This window comes from Artemia franciscana, chromosome 8 (assembly GCF_032884065.1).
Source record: "Artemia franciscana chromosome 8, ASM3288406v1, whole genome shotgun sequence".
NCBI classification, from domain to species: domain Eukaryota; kingdom Metazoa; phylum Arthropoda; class Branchiopoda; order Anostraca; family Artemiidae; genus Artemia; species Artemia franciscana.
Genome location: NC_088870.1, coordinates 45,802,684 through 45,820,402, shown reverse-complemented (window position 1 = coordinate 45,820,402; position 17,719 = coordinate 45,802,684). Strand labels below are relative to the sequence as shown.

General features: G+C 36.2%; 2 protein-coding genes across 4 annotated transcripts in view; one reads left to right on the top strand and one right to left on the bottom strand.

The window, feature by feature from the left end:
- LOC136030488 (deoxyribodipyrimidine photo-lyase-like) overlaps nt 1-17,719 on the bottom strand; it is a 126,757-nt gene that overhangs the window by 75,239 nt on the left and 33,799 nt on the right. For all 3 annotated transcript variants that reach the window (XM_065709508.1, XM_065709509.1, XM_065709507.1), the window contains exon 5: nt 9,483-9,677. In XM_065709508.1, coding sequence (XP_065565580.1) covers nt 9,483-9,677 — 195 coding nt within the window. The remainder of the gene's footprint in view (nt 1-9,482; nt 9,678-17,719) is intronic.
- LOC136030575 (ankyrin-3-like) lies at nt 12,268-14,737 on the top strand. The gene has a single exon (XM_065709646.1). The coding sequence runs from the start codon at nt 12,268-12,270 to the stop codon at nt 14,233-14,235; it is 1,968 nt and encodes a 655-aa protein (XP_065565718.1). The 3' UTR covers nt 14,236-14,737.

Sequence of the window (17,719 nt, the reverse complement as noted above, 5' to 3'; positions counted from 1 at the left end):
AGACCTTTTAGAACAAGGTACGTTGTAACTTGAGAAAAAGCTTTTATTTTATTAACAAAATCTTTAAAAAAAATGCACTTCATCTAAATGTAGGAACTAAATTTGTCATCGTCACAGCGAACTTTTATTCTTCTTCACTGAGTTTGTCTTGAAACGTACAATTGTTGCAAGAACTCCCCTCACAGGTACGGCAGGCTAAGGTATGCTCAATACCGTCTTCCTTACAGGTACACTTTTCACTATCACAACCGTCAATACGACGAGAGCAATTTGATAATTTTCAGCAGCGGAGACGGAGCGGCAGGGAGATCTGTCTTATTGGTGCAAAAACTTCGTTATCCTGCAGTTTCCAAAGAGTCTACTGGGTTTCCGAGCCAGACTTGAACTTGAAAGTAGACTCGTAGCAAGTGGTTCTTCGCTGCTGCCTACGTCGGTGGTAGCATTTGTGGATGCACGAAAATAATGGTAGTGCTCACTTTCCGGTGAAAGATTAGCTTTCTGGCAATGTCAAGGTTTGAAATATCACGGCAATCGTACAATACGAACAAAACCCGCTCTCCTGCTGCCACAATATCGTCAAGCAATGCAAACTTGTCATTCAGGGACAGCCCTGAAACTCCTGTCGTTAAGTAGCAGTAGAACGGCTCTGCCTTTTACTATTCCATAGAAGGTGAGACGTTGTGTCACAACCTAGCACGGTGTAAAAGAACAGCATCAGATGGCTGACATCTCTTCTGAGCTTTTGTTTTATCTCACTAATATGTCAAGCTGAACTGGTATACCCAAACTTTGCTTCGGATGAGAAATATAAATGCCTGGAAAACGAGGCTGATGGACTGATCAGAAGCGCCAAAATGTCAGTATCATCAGCAACCACGATGATATATGTAGCACTAGCAGCTTCTACTGCTTTTTCTGCAATCAGAAAGTCGGCGTCTCCTTCCGAGTAGAAAACTTGCGAACCGATGGCTTCCAAATGGTTGACGAGCAGTTTCAGGAAACGTGCTTTGTTCGCTTTGCACGAAAGAAACTCATCCTTTTCCATGCAGAAATTCATCTCTTCGGTGAAAAACACCTGGCGACCAACTATTCTTGCTCAACGTAAATGGGTAGCATCTTTGATTGCTGAACCAACTTCACAACCATCAAACACAACAATAGCACTAGTATATGCTGCTTGTACGTACTGAACGTATGAAGCAAAGATGACAATAGAGGTTGAACCTGCCTTCCATAAAACTCGATATAGAAGAGAACCACCGTCCAGGAAGTTGCTACACACAGATTCAGGTCTTGAGGGTGGCTGAGACTCAATCCCACAAGCTTGAAAGATCGCTTTTCCAAGTTCTGGGTTGTTTGCTTTTCTCATTAGGCCATCACTTTCAAAAAGAAAAGGAGGAATTGTGTTCAAATACTTCCAGTTCATACTTGAAGTATTTTTCTCAAAGGTCAGTTCGCTGAACCAATATTACAAACCGCTGGAAAAGAAGCCCTCAATCTATGTGTACTAATACGGATAACCCAGTAGCCTTGTCTACATTGACATTTGGGGAAGCAATTATGCCGCTGGCAATGTTTCTAAGCTAATAGTCTCCACTGAATAGGGAAGATTCTCAAAAGTATCCGACGAGCTTTTGGGCATCGTCGAAGTCACGCTCCTTTCTACTGGAACTTATGTCACGATGCTGTTCACCAGTGGAATAACCAGTTTTTGTCAAATTCTGCATCAAGAGGTTGATTTCAAGGCATGCTGGTCTTGAAAGTACCCAAATGGTTCTCTGTTGTTCTGTCATCTCATCTCCAGTCATAAGACCTCCCGATGTTTTAGGCTTCACATATACTCTCGTTCGATGACAAGATCTGCAAGAATCCGGCCCAGCGTTGCTCTGATCTTCTATTGGTGGGACCTCCGTGTTGAAATGCTTCGAAGATTTTTTGGTGACTAGTTTGGAGCTTAGTCATCTCTTGTTGGTACATCTAGATAGACTTAACATAGAAACTATGTCCAAATGCTGCTAGACACGGAAACATATCTGCTGCAACTTGCAAGTGCAGGTCCCATAGGCCAAGCATCTAAGCATATGAATTTGAGCAGTATCCCGACTTTGTCAAGATGTTGAAACCAGAGCTTTGCTGTACTCTAAGACTGCAGATCTTGGAATTGCTGCTTGAAAATGTTATCCAGTTGCTTGAGCTGGAGATTCTGACTGAGATCTTTGGGTGGGAGGTATCAGTCAAGTAAGTCAATAAAGACAGTAGACATGTCTAGAGCAGCCAAGGATGCTTGCTCGTCTTCGAGGAGATGGGCACATATGGCCGAGCTCACGAGAATGTGAACATGAATAGCTCCGTAAATTGCTTTTCTAGAGAGAATGTGGGGGACTGCATCGGGTATATGTACCAGTTCCAGGACCTCTTTCAGATCAGAACCTTGCATGTGTTGTCCTATGCATCCGACGAAACCCATCATCCAATGGAAACCCCCCGGCTCGAGGACAGTGCTACTCAGCTCATTCGTGGTGTCGGACTTCAGAATCTTCATTGACTTCAACCAGAGCGGCTGATAGAATTTGAGAACTGGTTCAAATCCGTATGTCTCTTGCCAAGCAATAAAACACAAGGTTGAGTAAAGGTAGGATTCGCTACTAGACGGGAGACCAATCATGGGCAAAAACAAGATGCTTGCCTTACAGCAAAGGTTTCCCGTTTCATTGTGAATTTTGTTAAAGAAAACTGACGGCGTGAAATCATTCCAGCTCGGCCTTGGAACATTCAGGGACCCGGTTGCTAAGCCACAGCTGATCGAGTGAGGCATACGGGTCGTTAAAAGTTCTTTCAGGAAACTTACCCTATTTCATCTTTGAAAGCACCGTCTCACTAAATCACTAAATCCCAAAGAGGGAATTTTTCCTTTTTGAGGTACTTCATTTAATGAAGCTTCAGCTCTTTAACTGCCTTTATACTCTCTCTTCAGTCTTTGGTCCGAACCTTCTACCACTCCTGACCTTTTCTGTGGTTCATGTTGACATTTATAGTAGGTGATTTATTGTAGCGCAGAAAAAGCAACACTCTTGGAAATTGAAACTGGGAGTCCGTGATCGCAGTACCACTTTTTCTGCGTTCATCTTTTCTGATAAAGCTCGTCTTCTATCATTCTCAACTTTTGACAGGTATATTTTGTTTGTGAAAGTCTTTCTAGAAGCGAAAAGAACTTGATTCCCTGCCTGGACCGGGATGCTAGCATCTCGTGTTTTGCTAGCTTCATTAATCGCTGTAGCTTCTTTCATTGCCATTACCGACGATTCTGAGGTGTATATCGGTCGCTTACACAAGGGAAATAAAGCATCGGAAGAGTCTGCCATCTAGAAGAGAGAATTGGGAATTAGTAGACTTTCAGTGAATACGGTACAAGAAAAATCATAATCTGCACAAGTGACGGACGGCTTTTTGGCAGGCAATAGTACTCTCACTTTCACTAAAGAATTTTCGTTCAAGGCAGGTGCGTCTACCGTGCTGCACTCAGCTGGCATATGGGCTCTAATTAAGTTTCGTCATGTAGATGGTGCTGACAAAGTATGTGTCGAAAAAACAGGTAGGAAGAGTGTAAAGTCGGTTTCCTTTCCGCATTTTCTTCTATTCACTATTCCGTGGTAGTTATGTAAGAAAACAAGGACAAGATTAAAAAAGAAAAAACACACCTGTCTTTAAATATCAGCTCACACTCCGAAATACTTCCCATCTGCGCACCTTTTTTTCATCTGCTGCAAGACTGAGCACAAAAAATAACTTTGAAAAAAGCGTATAGGATCAATGCATGGCTGTAGCAGAAACTGAATATCAGAAGGGGCTTTGTAAAAGTTTATAGGAATAGATAACTATTCGGAAATCGTTATTTGTTGAAGAATGGGGAAAATAAATCGAAAACTTATACTCATCTTCGTAAATACCCTATGAACATAGGTCACTTAAGCGTTTTGTTTTTCTGATGTTTTTTTTTAACTTTAAAATCAAAAATAAAAAAATAAAATGATAACAAGTGACGTTTATGTTATATTTACTCAAATACAATCATTTCGAAAAGGAAACCATCAACATCCTGCTTTTCTTTTCATGGTTCCTTATTCTCAGATTCAGGAAAAATAAAAAATAAAATAGCAGAAAAGAAAACTAGAAAAAAGGTATCTCAACGCGATTGAGTTTTAAATTTTTCTTATGTTGCAGAGCTCTCTTCTCTGAACAAAGTGGTGCAAAAATAATTTTTGTATCAATTGATCAATTTTTTCCCGGTTCGACTAATTCTTTTCTGGAGCTGTCCTACTATCTCTACCATTCTAAACCTGCTCTTTTGTCCCTTTTTAAACGTAATTAAGTAGCTTTCAACTAGGCGCCTCATTATGCCTACACCACAAGCATTTAAGCAACAAAGCTGCATTAGTTCAATAACGCTATTTTTCATCAATTTTCTATATTCTAAGACCTATCCCATTTTTTCTTTTTAAATATAATAAAGAAACTTACAACTGGGTGGCTCAAATTCTAGGCGGCTCATTATGCCTCCACCACAAGCATTTAAAAAACAAAATTACAACAATTCAATAACGCTCTTTTCCTTCATTCTCTACCATCCGAAACTCTTTCCTCTTTTGTTCCTTTTTAAACGTAATTAAAAAGCTTTCAACTAGGCGGCGCATTATGCCAAAAAAAAAGAAACCACATCATGGCGTTTGGGTTTATTTAAGCTTTACGCGTGTTACGAATTTTATGATAAAGCAGAAAACCTGCAAGGTTGAGCCTAGTTCTATCATTTTTCGTCAAAAAAAAAAATTTATTTCGGGTTTGGTTTAAAGCAAAGATGAATAAATGTTTATTTGTGTTGTTTTGAAGAAATTTAAATTAAAAAAAAAAAATAAATTGAAGTAAAACCTTCTTCGATTTTATTCCCGTTTACGTCGCGTTACTAAATCCTTCACCTGTTAAATCTTTAAAATCCGGACTACCAGCAATTTGAGTTTACAAAATCAGTTAAATCGTATTTTATTATGGAATTCTAGTGAGCTTTCAACTAGGCGGCTCATATAGCCATCACAAGGACTGAACCGACAAAATTGCAACACTTCAATAACGGTATTTTTCCTTCATCCCCTATCATCCAAAAACCTCTCCCATTATGTTTCTCTTTAGATGTGATAGAAAATCTTTCTATTGCCCAATAAAATAAAAATATCTCTAGTACAGCATAGGAGATGATTAGACAAGGACAGTAGCTGAAAAGCAAGAATTATAGTATCGTTGGAAACGCACGATATGGCATAATTAAAGGTAAGCTATAATTTGTTATCAGAAGTTTAAATCCCTGGTGTAATTGGGTTTTCCTTAGGAACATGGGACCAGTCAATTTTTAATAAAGTAGTCATGTCGACTTCACAAAAAACGGTAGAAGAATTGACCTGTGCAATTCCAACGTTGCCTGGCTACAGTATTTAAAGCGACTTTTTTTGTATAAAGGTTTAATTCTAGAAGCCTAAAATTATAAATCAGAAGAAAACCATAGCTCACAATGACACAGTCCGAGAGTATCGACACAAAATTAAAAACATGTCTTTAATCAGGTTTTAATACCAGCATTAAAACCATAAACATGCAGATCAAGGGTGCCAATTCATGGAAATGGAGAGTAAGGCAAGCATTTTCTTTTTCCGACTTTTTATGAAGATACAAAAGAAATTGTTTTTCAAAATGTAGGGATGCAATCGCCCCCACCCTTGTCTTCCAAATTGGTACCCCTTAATACTGATACTAAAAATAAGCTAACTGAGTACTTCATGAGGATAATGAAATTAATGAGATAAAAAAAAGTTAGTTTTATTTCGGTAATTTGGCCTTTTGATGATACTTATTCTAGGTCATTAACAATAAAAAACTATACCAACATGAATTTACTCCCAAACTTATGTTGCACACTTCACAAAAATGACAAAATGTAAATTGTGTCAGAACACATGCAAATGGGCACCCAAAAGAACTTTAAGTTCCCATAATAATTCCTAGGTTTAGAGCCCACATTAAAAGTTGCAACACATTTTCTGACAGAAAGAGTTGCTTGACAAGTCGATGTCAGCGACCCCAAGTCTTTTGATACCAGACTCACGGCAGAAGTCTCATCCCTCTTGGCATTACCTGAAAACATGTTCCGACTCCTTCCTTAAAGTACCTTTCCATTAAGTCGAATAACCAAGCAGCTGCCACATTAATTATTCAAAGTGGAGCTGCAAAAAAACCAACTACCCAAGAAACACTTTTTCCACACTACACTTGAATAAACAGGCAGTACCTGAAGACATGTTCCGACTCCTTCCTTAAAGTGCCTTTCCATTAAGTCGAATCACCAAGCAGCTGCCACATTAATTATTCAAAGTGGAGCTGCAAAAAAACAGCTACCCAAGAAACACTTTTTCCACACTACACTTGAATAAACAGTGCCATGCCTACAGTACCTTACCTGAAGACATGCTCTAACTCCTTTCTTAAAGTACCTTTCCATTAAGTCGAATTACCAAGCAGCTGTCACATCAATTATTCAAAGTAGAGCTGCAAAGAGCCAACTACCCAAGAAAGACTTTTTCTACACACTACAGTTGAATAAACAGTACCTTGCCTACAGTATCTTACCTGAAGACATGCTCCAACTCCTTTCTTAAAGTACCTTTCCGTTAAGTCGAATCACCAAGCAGCTGCCGAATTAATTATTCAAAATGGAGCTGCAAAGAACCAACAACCCAAGAAACACTTTGTTTCAAAAATACATTTGAATAAACAGTACCTTGATTACAGCACTTTACCTGAGGACATGCTCCAACTTCTTCCTTAAAGTACATTTACATTAAGTCGATCACCAAGCACCTGCCACATTTGTTATTCAAAGTGGAGCTGCAAAGAACCAACTACCCAATAAACACTTTTTCTCCACACAACACTTGAATAAACAGTACCTTGCCCACAGTACCATACCTGAAGACATGCTCCAACTCCTTCCTTAAAGTACATTTCCATTTAGTCGAATTACCAAGCAGCTGCCATATTAATTATTCAAAGTGGAGGTGCAAAGAACCAACAACCCAAGAAACAGTTTTTTTCAACACTACATTTGAATAAACAGTACCTTGCCTACGGAGCATTCATGGAAAAGGCTTAACTAATTCCTTTAAAACAGCGGTCAATAAATATATACAATCTGTGATCACTAGCGGCACACCAGGTCCTTCTTATAATCCCGAACCGTGAACTGTCAAACACCCTTATCACCCTTATCAAATATGAGGGTGGAATTTAGTGGAAATCGAGATTTTGTTGTAACCACAAATATTCTCCTCTACCAGCCCCATCCCCCTCCGAGAAACAGTCCCATAGGCTGTAAGTCCGTATATCCTTTTTTGTTCACCTTTAAAAACTAGTTAGAGATTTTTGCTCGTTCCGAGCAGGCTTATCCAGTATTAAATAAAAAAAACAAGTTTTTTTAACTGAAAGTAAGGAGCGACATTAAAACTTAAAACGCACAGAAATTACTTCGTATATGAAAGAGGCTGCTTCCTCATCAACGCCCCGCTCTTTACGCTAAAGTTTGACTCTTTCTCTCAATTCTTCTTTTTAAAACAGTAAAAAACTTTAGCGTAAAGAGCGGGGCGTTGATGAGGAAGCAGCCTCTTTCATATACGAAGTAATTTCTGTGCGTTTTAAGTTTTAATGTCGCTCCTTACTTTCAGTTAAAAAAACTTGTTTTTTTTATTTAATTTCTGAACGTTTTTGAATCAATGCATGTTTTGATTTTGGCTCTCCGCAGAGGAATAATCAAAACGAAATTTGCATATTTTTTTGTTGGCTCAATGGCTTTCTCATAATTTTGATCGAATGATTTTGAGAAAAAAGAGCGGGGGACGAAGCCTAGTTGCCCCCCGATTTTTTGGTTAATTAAAAAGGCAACTAGAACTTTTAATTTTTTACGAATCTTTTTATTGGTAAAAGATTTACGTAACTTATAAATTAGCTTTGTTTCGAATTTTGTGCGAATAACTTTTCTCAGGTTTCTCCAGTCTAGACAACGTATATATTTGGAGTTTCCATAAAAATCCCAGCTCTTATTTTCAAAATTTTTGCATCGCTGTTTACCACACGTTCACTGACATGACCACCATAGTTTATCTAGAGTAGAGTTATTTACAAAATAAGGTACGGCCACACGTCCCTATAAGAACTTTTGTATTCTCATGTTTTTATTACATATATGAGGGGATTCGCCCCATCGTCAGTACCTCGCTCTTTACACTAAAGCTTAAATTTTATCCCAATTCATTAAGAATGACCCCCTGAATCACAAAAGCCGTAGAATAAGTAGTTGAAATTACTGAAAATACTTTAGCGTAAAGAGCGAGGTATTAGAAGGAGGTGAGCCCCTCATACGGGTAATAATTTCTGTTTGTTTTAAGTTTTATTGCTGTTCCTTACTTCCAGCTGAACAAGCTTTTTCACTTTTATTTTTTAATTGTTTTTTTTTTAATAATGCTAGTAAATCCTGCTCTCCCTTCATGGAAATTTTCTTCTCCCATTACAAATTCTCGAAGGAAAGTTCCCCCAGCATATCCCCCTCTTCTCAACCCCTCCCCCAAACCAAAAAAATCCTCCTGAAAACGCCTGTATACTTCCCAATAACCATTTCTATATGTAAGCACAGGTCAAAGTTTGTAACTTGTTGCCCCTCCCACGGGGACTGTGGGGGAGTAAGTCGTCCCCAAAGACATAGTTATAAGGTTTTTCGACTACGCTGAATAAAATGGCTATCTCAGAATTTTGATCCGTTGACTTTGGGAAAATAATTAGCGTGGGAGGGGGCCTAGGTGCCCTCCAATTTTTTTGGTCACTTAAAAAGGGCACTAGAACTTTTCATTTCCATTAGAATGAGCCCTCTTGCAACATTCTAGGACAACTGGGTCGATACGATCACCCCTGGGAAAAAGAAAAAAAAAAAAAAAAAAAAAAAAAAAAAAAAAAAATAAACACGCATCCGTGATCTGCCTTCTGGCAAAAAATGCAAAATTCCACATTTTTGTAGATAGGAGCTCGAAACTTCTACAGTAGGGTTCTCTGATACGCTGAATCTGATGGTGTGATTTTCGTTAACATTCTATGACTTTTAGGGGGCGTTTCCCCCTATTTTCTAAAATAACGCAAATTTTCTCAGGCTCGTAACTTTTGATGGGTACAACTAAACTTGATGAAACTTATATATTTAAAACCAGCATTAAAATTCGATTCTTTTGATGTAGCTATTGGTATCAAAATTCCATTTTTTAGAGTTTTGGTTACTATTGAGCCGGGTCGCTCCTTACTACAGTTCGTTACCACGAACTGTTTGAAACCTGTTTTGTTTTTTTTTGGTCTACAGAATTTTAATAATTACTGCAAAGTAAGGTATAAAACCAAAAACTTACTTGAAACCATTTAAAACCTTCTTCCCAGGATATATGTAGGTAAGAAATTAGAAAAGATGCCACGACATGACGCATGTAATTGTTCATCCATCCAACTTGCCATAGTTGCTGCATTGCAGCATCTACCAAAGGGTATCCCGTATCGCCTTTTTGCCAAGCACGAAGACTGACTTTATTCTTGCTCCATCTTTGAAACTTTAAAAGAGGTAAAGAAGTCTCTTAAATTCCAATTTAGGAAAGGGGAATACATGCGTCTAAAAACTAAAACACATGAATGACTGACATTATTACCATAATTTTTCATAATTGCCATAGCTACCACAATCATCTTACACCATGGGAATGTAAAAGCAATACAACGGAATATACTAACAAATGGAAAAAAACACAAGCACATTCGAAAACAAATAATAGCTACATTTTAGAATACTTACAAGCTCTCGAAACGTCTCGGAGACTTCTGTAAACTAGCTGAGCCCCATTAGAAGCAGCCCTATTTTTCATATTTAGAACTTAAAACCCTCTTTAGATTTCAGCGCCTTTCCCCAAGGGATATGGTACTAAAAGTTATCCGTTAAATTAAACTTTAGTACGAGACGACAAAGATTATTATTGTTTATAATTTTTTTAAACCAGCGTCGTAAAATTTTCAAATCAAGAGTTGCTTCACAAGACAAAACAATCAACATGTTTAATTCTTATACATAATATTGGCTTCCATCCAAATATAAGAGAGGGGCGGAAGGGAGAAATCCTTTAGAAAAATTTCAGGATTCCTTTTATGTTTTTAAACTCTGTCGACTTTAGAAATTTTCAAACTTTTATCCGTAATGATATTCAAATATTCTCAATCTTCTTCTGATAATTCAATGGTTTATAAGTTCTAATAAATCTATGGTTTGCATATATCTTTTTTTTTCTTGTTGATTTTCATCCCAATTTATTGATGTAATGTCATAATGTCCGATCTGATAAGTTAAAAAAAAATTAAACAAGACGTACTCAATGTCCATTACGATCTTATGTTATAAATAAATATTATGGCAAGTTATGGTAAGTGAATTGTTATGGTAAGTGAATTATTATGGTAAGTGAATTGTTAAATAAACACCACAGATCACATATAGGAGAAAAGAGTTTTGAATGTGGTATTTACGAAAAAATATTTTCACATTCAGTTTATTTGAATATGCTTAAAATCATGCATGAAAATGAAAAACCATTTAAATGTGGTGAATGGAAGTGAGCATTTTCATTTAAGTCGAGCTGAACTAATTATATGGCAATCAGTTCTAGAACAAAAACTACTAGCTCAGATTAGAATGTATATTTTTGTCAAACTAACTATTTTTACAGAAAAAGAATATATTGATAAAAAAACTAAAACTGCCCTATACAAGTTAATTCTCAGATTTAAATCAGAGCTTTAACTATTAAGACTTTAAGAAATATGAATAAGAGCAGTGAAATACACAAAGGAGCGACTACATGCATATGGATGTTTTCAGGTAATTTTCGCTATTTTTTCCTTCAATATACTTACCTTTGCAAGAATCCATAACTAAAAGACACAACCTTTTACATTTCAAAAAACAATCCTTTTTCTATATTTCTTTTTCTCTCGTTATTTTATTTATTTAATCAATTAAAACACCTTAAACTATTCGATAATGAAAGGGCAGTAGAAAAACACTAAGATGTTGATATTTTTTAATATATTCATTTTTCTTGACATAATTAGTACATCATTAATATTTTCTTCAAGCGTTAAATCCTTTTATTCGACCTAAAACAGTGTCACCAAGATCACCTGATTGTTCAGTAACCATACTGTCTTCTTTACTCTAACTGTCTAACTGTCTTCCTCACTCTAAAGCAAGGTCTTCAAATTTTTTTTTTATTGTCAGAGTAGTAGAATTTAAAAGCAATGTCTCGAACCACCTTATTTAAGTCGTCTTTAAAAAATACATACATGTGAAAAATTTACTCTATTAGCAGAGATTCTGAAAATTAATTGGCGCTTCAATGAGCACCCTAATCTGTGACAATATTACTCCCTAAAGCAGTAAAAGTCTATTGATTAGTATAGTTGGAACCATGTAATACAATGGTGTAATCTGTAACTTGCTGATGAAATGACGTCATTCGGATTCAAAACAATTTAGAAGAGGGAAAACATTAGAAGAGGGAAAACATCCTAGGAGCACAAAAGTCATGCCGTCTTGTTTCCTACAAATATCACAGATCGGAAAAGCGTTTTATGGATAGATAGATAGATAGATTTATTTACACGAAAAGCCCAATTGGGCCATGGTGACATACACAAAACAAGTGAAAAAATACAGCAACAAACATAGACTGAAAAGACATTAAACTAACTATTTAAGTAAACATCACGATACCTCATACCTACCCGGACGAACTTTCCAATATTATTTATAGTTGAATAGCACCTACTTCTCAAAATTTCCAAAATCCAATCTCTCCCCCCAACCTCCCTACCAAATATTTCCAAGCGCAACTCCCTACAATCCCCTAAAAACCGTTGCAAAGACTCATCCATCTCTCCACACATAGGGCCACTGTAAGGACCATCCCTCAATCTATTTCTCCCTAAATATTTCCAACATTCTCCAAGATGCATAAAATTTCCCCTTACACACATTACCCATTTCAAATCATTTGGAGCCAATCCCATTTTTAGGTAAATTTCTTCGCCCCAGTTCTTCTTGACCACCACATATATCCCAAGGAGCGGCTAAATACATTTGAGTTACAAAAGAAAATGAATAAAAAAATACCAGTTGACAGATTTTTACATTCATCCAGCTTGAAGAACGTCTCATTCAAAGAAAAGACAATACTACTGAAAAATGAAGCCGATCAGAATTTAGAAGGACAGGAAGTAGAGGACAAAGTAAAGTTGTCATTCAAAGAAAAGACAATACTGCTGAAAAATGAAGCCGATCAGAATTTAGAAGAACAGGAAGTAGAGGACAAAGTAAAGTTGTCATTCAAAGATAAGACAATGCCGCTGCAAAATGAAGCCGATCAGAATTTAGAAGGACAGGAAGTAGAGGACAAAGTAAAGTTGTCATTCAAAGAAAAGACAATACTGCTGAAAAATGAAGCCGATCAGAATTTAGAAGGACAGGAAGTAGAGGACAAAGTAAAGTTGCGGAAATGGAGAGAAGAAGCCATACTTTTTAAACAGATGGTAAACACTAGTTTAATTGATGCAGTACGTAAGGGAGACCTAAAACAAGCAAAAGGGCTAATCATAGATTTTGGGCTGTCTTACTCAAAAGAATGGTCAGATGGATACGCATTACTTCGTGAAGCGTTGATAAACAAGCATATAGCTATTGTTAAATTACTTTTGCATAACGACTGTAAAATTAACATTGAATATGGAAGGTGTTCTGATACGCCACTTCATTTGGCAGTTATTTATGGTGATATAGAAGTTATCAAGATGATATTAGATAAGGGTGCTAGAATTAATGCAAAAAATATAAAAAATAACGGTACAAGTCCACTTCATTTAGCAGCTTCTAGAGGACACAAACAAATTCTTGATTGTCTTTTGAACCACGGGGCTGATATAGATATAAGAAAAAATGATGGTACAAGTCCACTTCATTTAGCAGCTTCTAGAGGACACAAACAAATTGTAGATTGTCTTTTCAAGCACGGGGCTGATACTGATGTAAGAAAAAGTGACGGTATAAGTCCACTTCACTCAGCAGCTTCTAGAGGACGCGCGCGAATTGTTGATTGTCTTTTGAAGCAAAGGGCACATGTTAATGTGAAAAAAGATGATGGAACAACTCCACTTCATTTAGCAGCTTATAGAGGGCACACACAAATTGTTGATTGTCTTTTGAAGCATGGGGCTGCTGCTAATGTAAGAAAAAATAACGGTGCAAGTCCACTTCATGAAGCTGCTTTAACAGGATACTCGCAAAGTGTGAAAATATTACTCAAATTTGGTGCAAGAGTTAACTCTAGGGACAAAAATGAAAGAACAGCCCTTAATTATGCTTATTCAAAAGGGCGTTTAGAAGCTGTTGAAACACTTCTGGAGTTTGGATCTGACATAAGTTTTATTAGTAAAATAGATTGTACAACTTTTGCTGACGATATGAATCGGTTATTCTCGTACAAATCGTACGTCTGGGGGCATGATCATGGGGAATTCCGTAGATTCAGCTTGGATGGGGAATATATTAGATCCAGGTTACTAGCTACTAAATATATTATTCACCACGTGGTTAAAATGGTAAATGCAAATTTATTTCGATGTCAAACAAATTCATTCATAAAAGAAATAATGAAAACTCATTTTACTATGGTCATATTGGATTATGGAAATGATGATGATAAAAATTTTCGGTTGCAACACGTAAGAGAGCTAGAGAGTATGGAGAGGAAGAAAATTCCTAATTCCAATGTATCATTTTATGAAATTTTAGCAAAAGGAGAAAGCTCGTTAGCAGCATTTATGAGGAATAAAAATGTAATGGAGTTTTTGGAAACAGCAAACTATGAAGCGGAATATCCATTATATGCTAGCATACTAAGAAGTCATTTCAGAAAGGGTGTGAAAAGGAATGACCTAGTTGAACCAGCCAATAGAAGTTTTAATTATATCTTTAAGAATTTAACTGAGTTGCCGTATGATTGTATTGAAAAAATATTTAGCTATCTAAGCAATGAAGATTTAGAAGATTTGAAGGATGTTTTGAGCTAAGTTGGATTACTTAAAGAGGAATGGAAAAATTGATAGCTCCTGGCGTAAATTTATCGATATAGAAATAGAGCGATTATTTGAAAAATTTATTGGCAATTTATTTGAAAAGTATTTCCGTCAAATATATCGAACTATGAAATTACAAAAACAAAATGTACTGCAAATTAATATAATTTAAAAAAATCCCCCTAATAATCGATAGTATGTTACTTTATCTTGAAATTCAAATTATAGTAAATCTAAAATTCTTTAAAATATATGTATATTTTTACCTGATTTGATTGCTTTCTTTTGACCCGGAAGTTAGTTTAATACAAGATTTATGCAAGGGTAACTTCGCCACACTGCATAATAATAATAAGTTTGCACCCCATAAAAGGCTAGAATTAGTTTTTGAGTTTTTGACTTTTACATTCTACGTTACGCTGATGATACCTGAACTTAAGCATAACTCTATCTTTTGAGGATAATTTTTCTTTGCATAGTAGGGAATATGCCAGAATTGGTCAAAATTTTTCATACTTCTAAGAGTGAGCTCCGTACCAAATGCTGGATGCATACATTTAGAGAATCAAAGTGGTTAGTTATCTGCTTGTATTAACTATCTCGGTCTGCCGATAGGGGATAGTGTAAAACGTCAAGGACTCCCTTTATATTTCATCGAAGAGAGAAACTTAAAAAAGTATTTGGTATGATAGTTTGCTGCAAAGCTTGCTACAGCAAGTGTATTCTTGCCCGTGTATAAATCGCATTTGCGAAGCCTCACGTCCTCGCATTGACTCCACTTTGAAATATTTTTACGGCTACTGATAAAAAGACTATTAGATCAGCATATTTTTATTTCACGAAAATTCTCTTGTACATACCCATCCCCATCCCAGCTTTTCTGTTTATTGGATAGTAAAGTTATTGACTGATTGTGTATGAAATTCAGCTATTCAGAAAGGCGGATATAATTCAATAATTTATAGACAGAACATTAACCTAGCTGATAATTGTATGAAATGAAAAAGAAGGCTAAAGTGTGTTCAAGCTGCCATGCATATAATAAAAAATACACTAGTGTTGACATTTATTCATTTAAAATTCATAAAACCTTGTAAAAAAAAACTTGACAGGCTATACATTTACAGCCAGAAAGAAATGCAACTGACTTTTTTATACTATATCACGTTAATAAACTTTTGGGTTGCTCTCATATAATTTGCAGCTACTATACTGAATCGTCCTTGTGCCTGCTATTCCATTTTTATAATATCTTCAAGTAGTAGTGCATGGATTATCGCCCTGACTATCGCCCTATGCTCATTGTTGCCAAATTTTGAACTAACCTTCCTTCTCCAATCGCCTAATCCATCACCTTGATTACAACTTTGCACTATTTCGTCTAAAATGTCTAGCTAAGTATGTAATAGAGCAAAGAAACAAAAATCTACTGATAATGTTAAAATCAAAAAACGAATATGTTTCAAAGAGCAGATACAGACTTCTGAAAAAATAATAATAGGACAGCAGCGGGTCCAAGGGGAGCGCTGATCCTCTTCCCTCCCCCAAAATAAACCTGTTAATTTGGTCGATCCTAGGCACCCTTATCACCTTGCCCCCCTCCCTCCATCTTAATATTATGCTCTAGATCTGCCTATAAGCGAAACAGTCTAGATGGAAAGCTTTGTTTTTTAGTGCGGCCGGAGTAGAGAATGTTGTTGGAATCTGGTTTGTTTTGGTTAGGGAGAAAGTTATGGATCTACCCTCTCCCCCTCTGTAATTTACTTCAACTTAGTTTATTTCTAGAAAATCACTTGTTTCCATCTCCATAGACTACCATTTCTAGCCTTTATTCTCCAGCACAGATCAGATTGGTTGTGAACAGGGGTTGGCTTAGAGGAGCTTTTCAGGGGTTAGACACTCAATTTTGAGAGGTTAGCCCCACAGATAAATACTTCTTACCATTATTAAAAACATTGGCTTTAATTTAGTTCTCCAATAAATATTACCCTCAGAAATTATGAATTATTCCAAAGTTTCTAAGTTTAAAAACAAGAAATTAGAGAAATTAGAAAATGAGGGCGTCAGCTCCTCTTTGGTGTATTATGCCCTATACAACGTTCTTATTTCTTGCAGAATAATTGTCGTTTAATTCATAATAAATGAATAATTAAAATTTTAAATTTTAAAAAAATTTAAATTTAAAATTTAAATTTAAAAAAATAAGGTTCCTAATTGAGACATTTCAAAAGAGGTGCAATTTGCTGAAACAAACAAAATCAACCGGATCTTAAAATTCCATCTCCAAAGTAATAAATTGAGCACGAGGTTCTTCACACAACTGAATTTTATTTTATTTTAATTATTTTTCAGTTTATTCAATTTAACAACATTTTAACAACATTAATTATTTCAACTTATTTTATTCATGTTTTATATGTTTATATCTCTGTGCTTTTCTGTATTACAAAAATGCAGTTATTAGTTGCATTTAAAATAATTGAGACATTTCAAAAGAGGTGCAATTCGCTGAAGAAAACAGAATCAACCTGATCTTAAAATTCCATCTCCAACGTAATAAATTGAGAACGAGGTTCCTATACATGGTAAAAAGTGAATTGCTGTCATCAGCCATATGACATATTTTAAATGAGCTATCACTCGCCAAAATTTGGAGTAGAAGCACAATTAACTGAGAGCAAAAGAGATTTTAAACAAGAGCTAAAAGCTCATATGGCACTCGTGACGAGGTCGAAAGAGCCAAGACTGGCTCTTTCGGCCTCTGGGCACCCGTACTCGAGCAACGGGCGAACATAACACATGTAGGTATGGAGAAGACCTTCATTATTACACCCAAAACGCCTCATTTTGGTAAGTGTCTGAAGGTTTGCATTAGCCTTGTGGCTAATTTAATTTAATTTAATTTAATTTAATTAATCTAATTTAATTGCGGTTAAATTAATATGGGCACTGAGACTACTGTCACTAGTGAAAGTTACTCCCAAGATTCTTATTTTGTTCACAATCGGGAAAGGGACAAGAGACATATCTATATTCGGCTTCAGAGGGTTGAAACGAATTATCTTTGACTTGGCTACGTTGATGGTAAGATCATGACTTGAGCATTCGGTCTTTAGCTGATCAAATAACTGGTCTAAAAACTGCTATGATAGTGTTTTCGATCAGGCAAGCGAACGCTATGGACAGATCATCTACAAACTTGTAACGGTCGTCGTGATAATTAAGCAGGGAAGTAGTAGTAGTAGTAGCAGTAGTAGTAGTAGTAGTAGTAGTAGTAGTAGTAGTAGTAGTAGTAGTAGTAGTAGTAGTATTGGCGCTCCAATGTTTCAATGTGTTTCAACAGCTTCTAAACGCCCTTTTGAATAAGCATAATTAAGGGCTGTTCTTTCATTTTTGTCCCTAGAGTTAACTCTTGCACCAAATTTGAGTAATAATTTCACACTTTGGAGTATCCTGTTAAAGCAGCTTCATGAAGTGG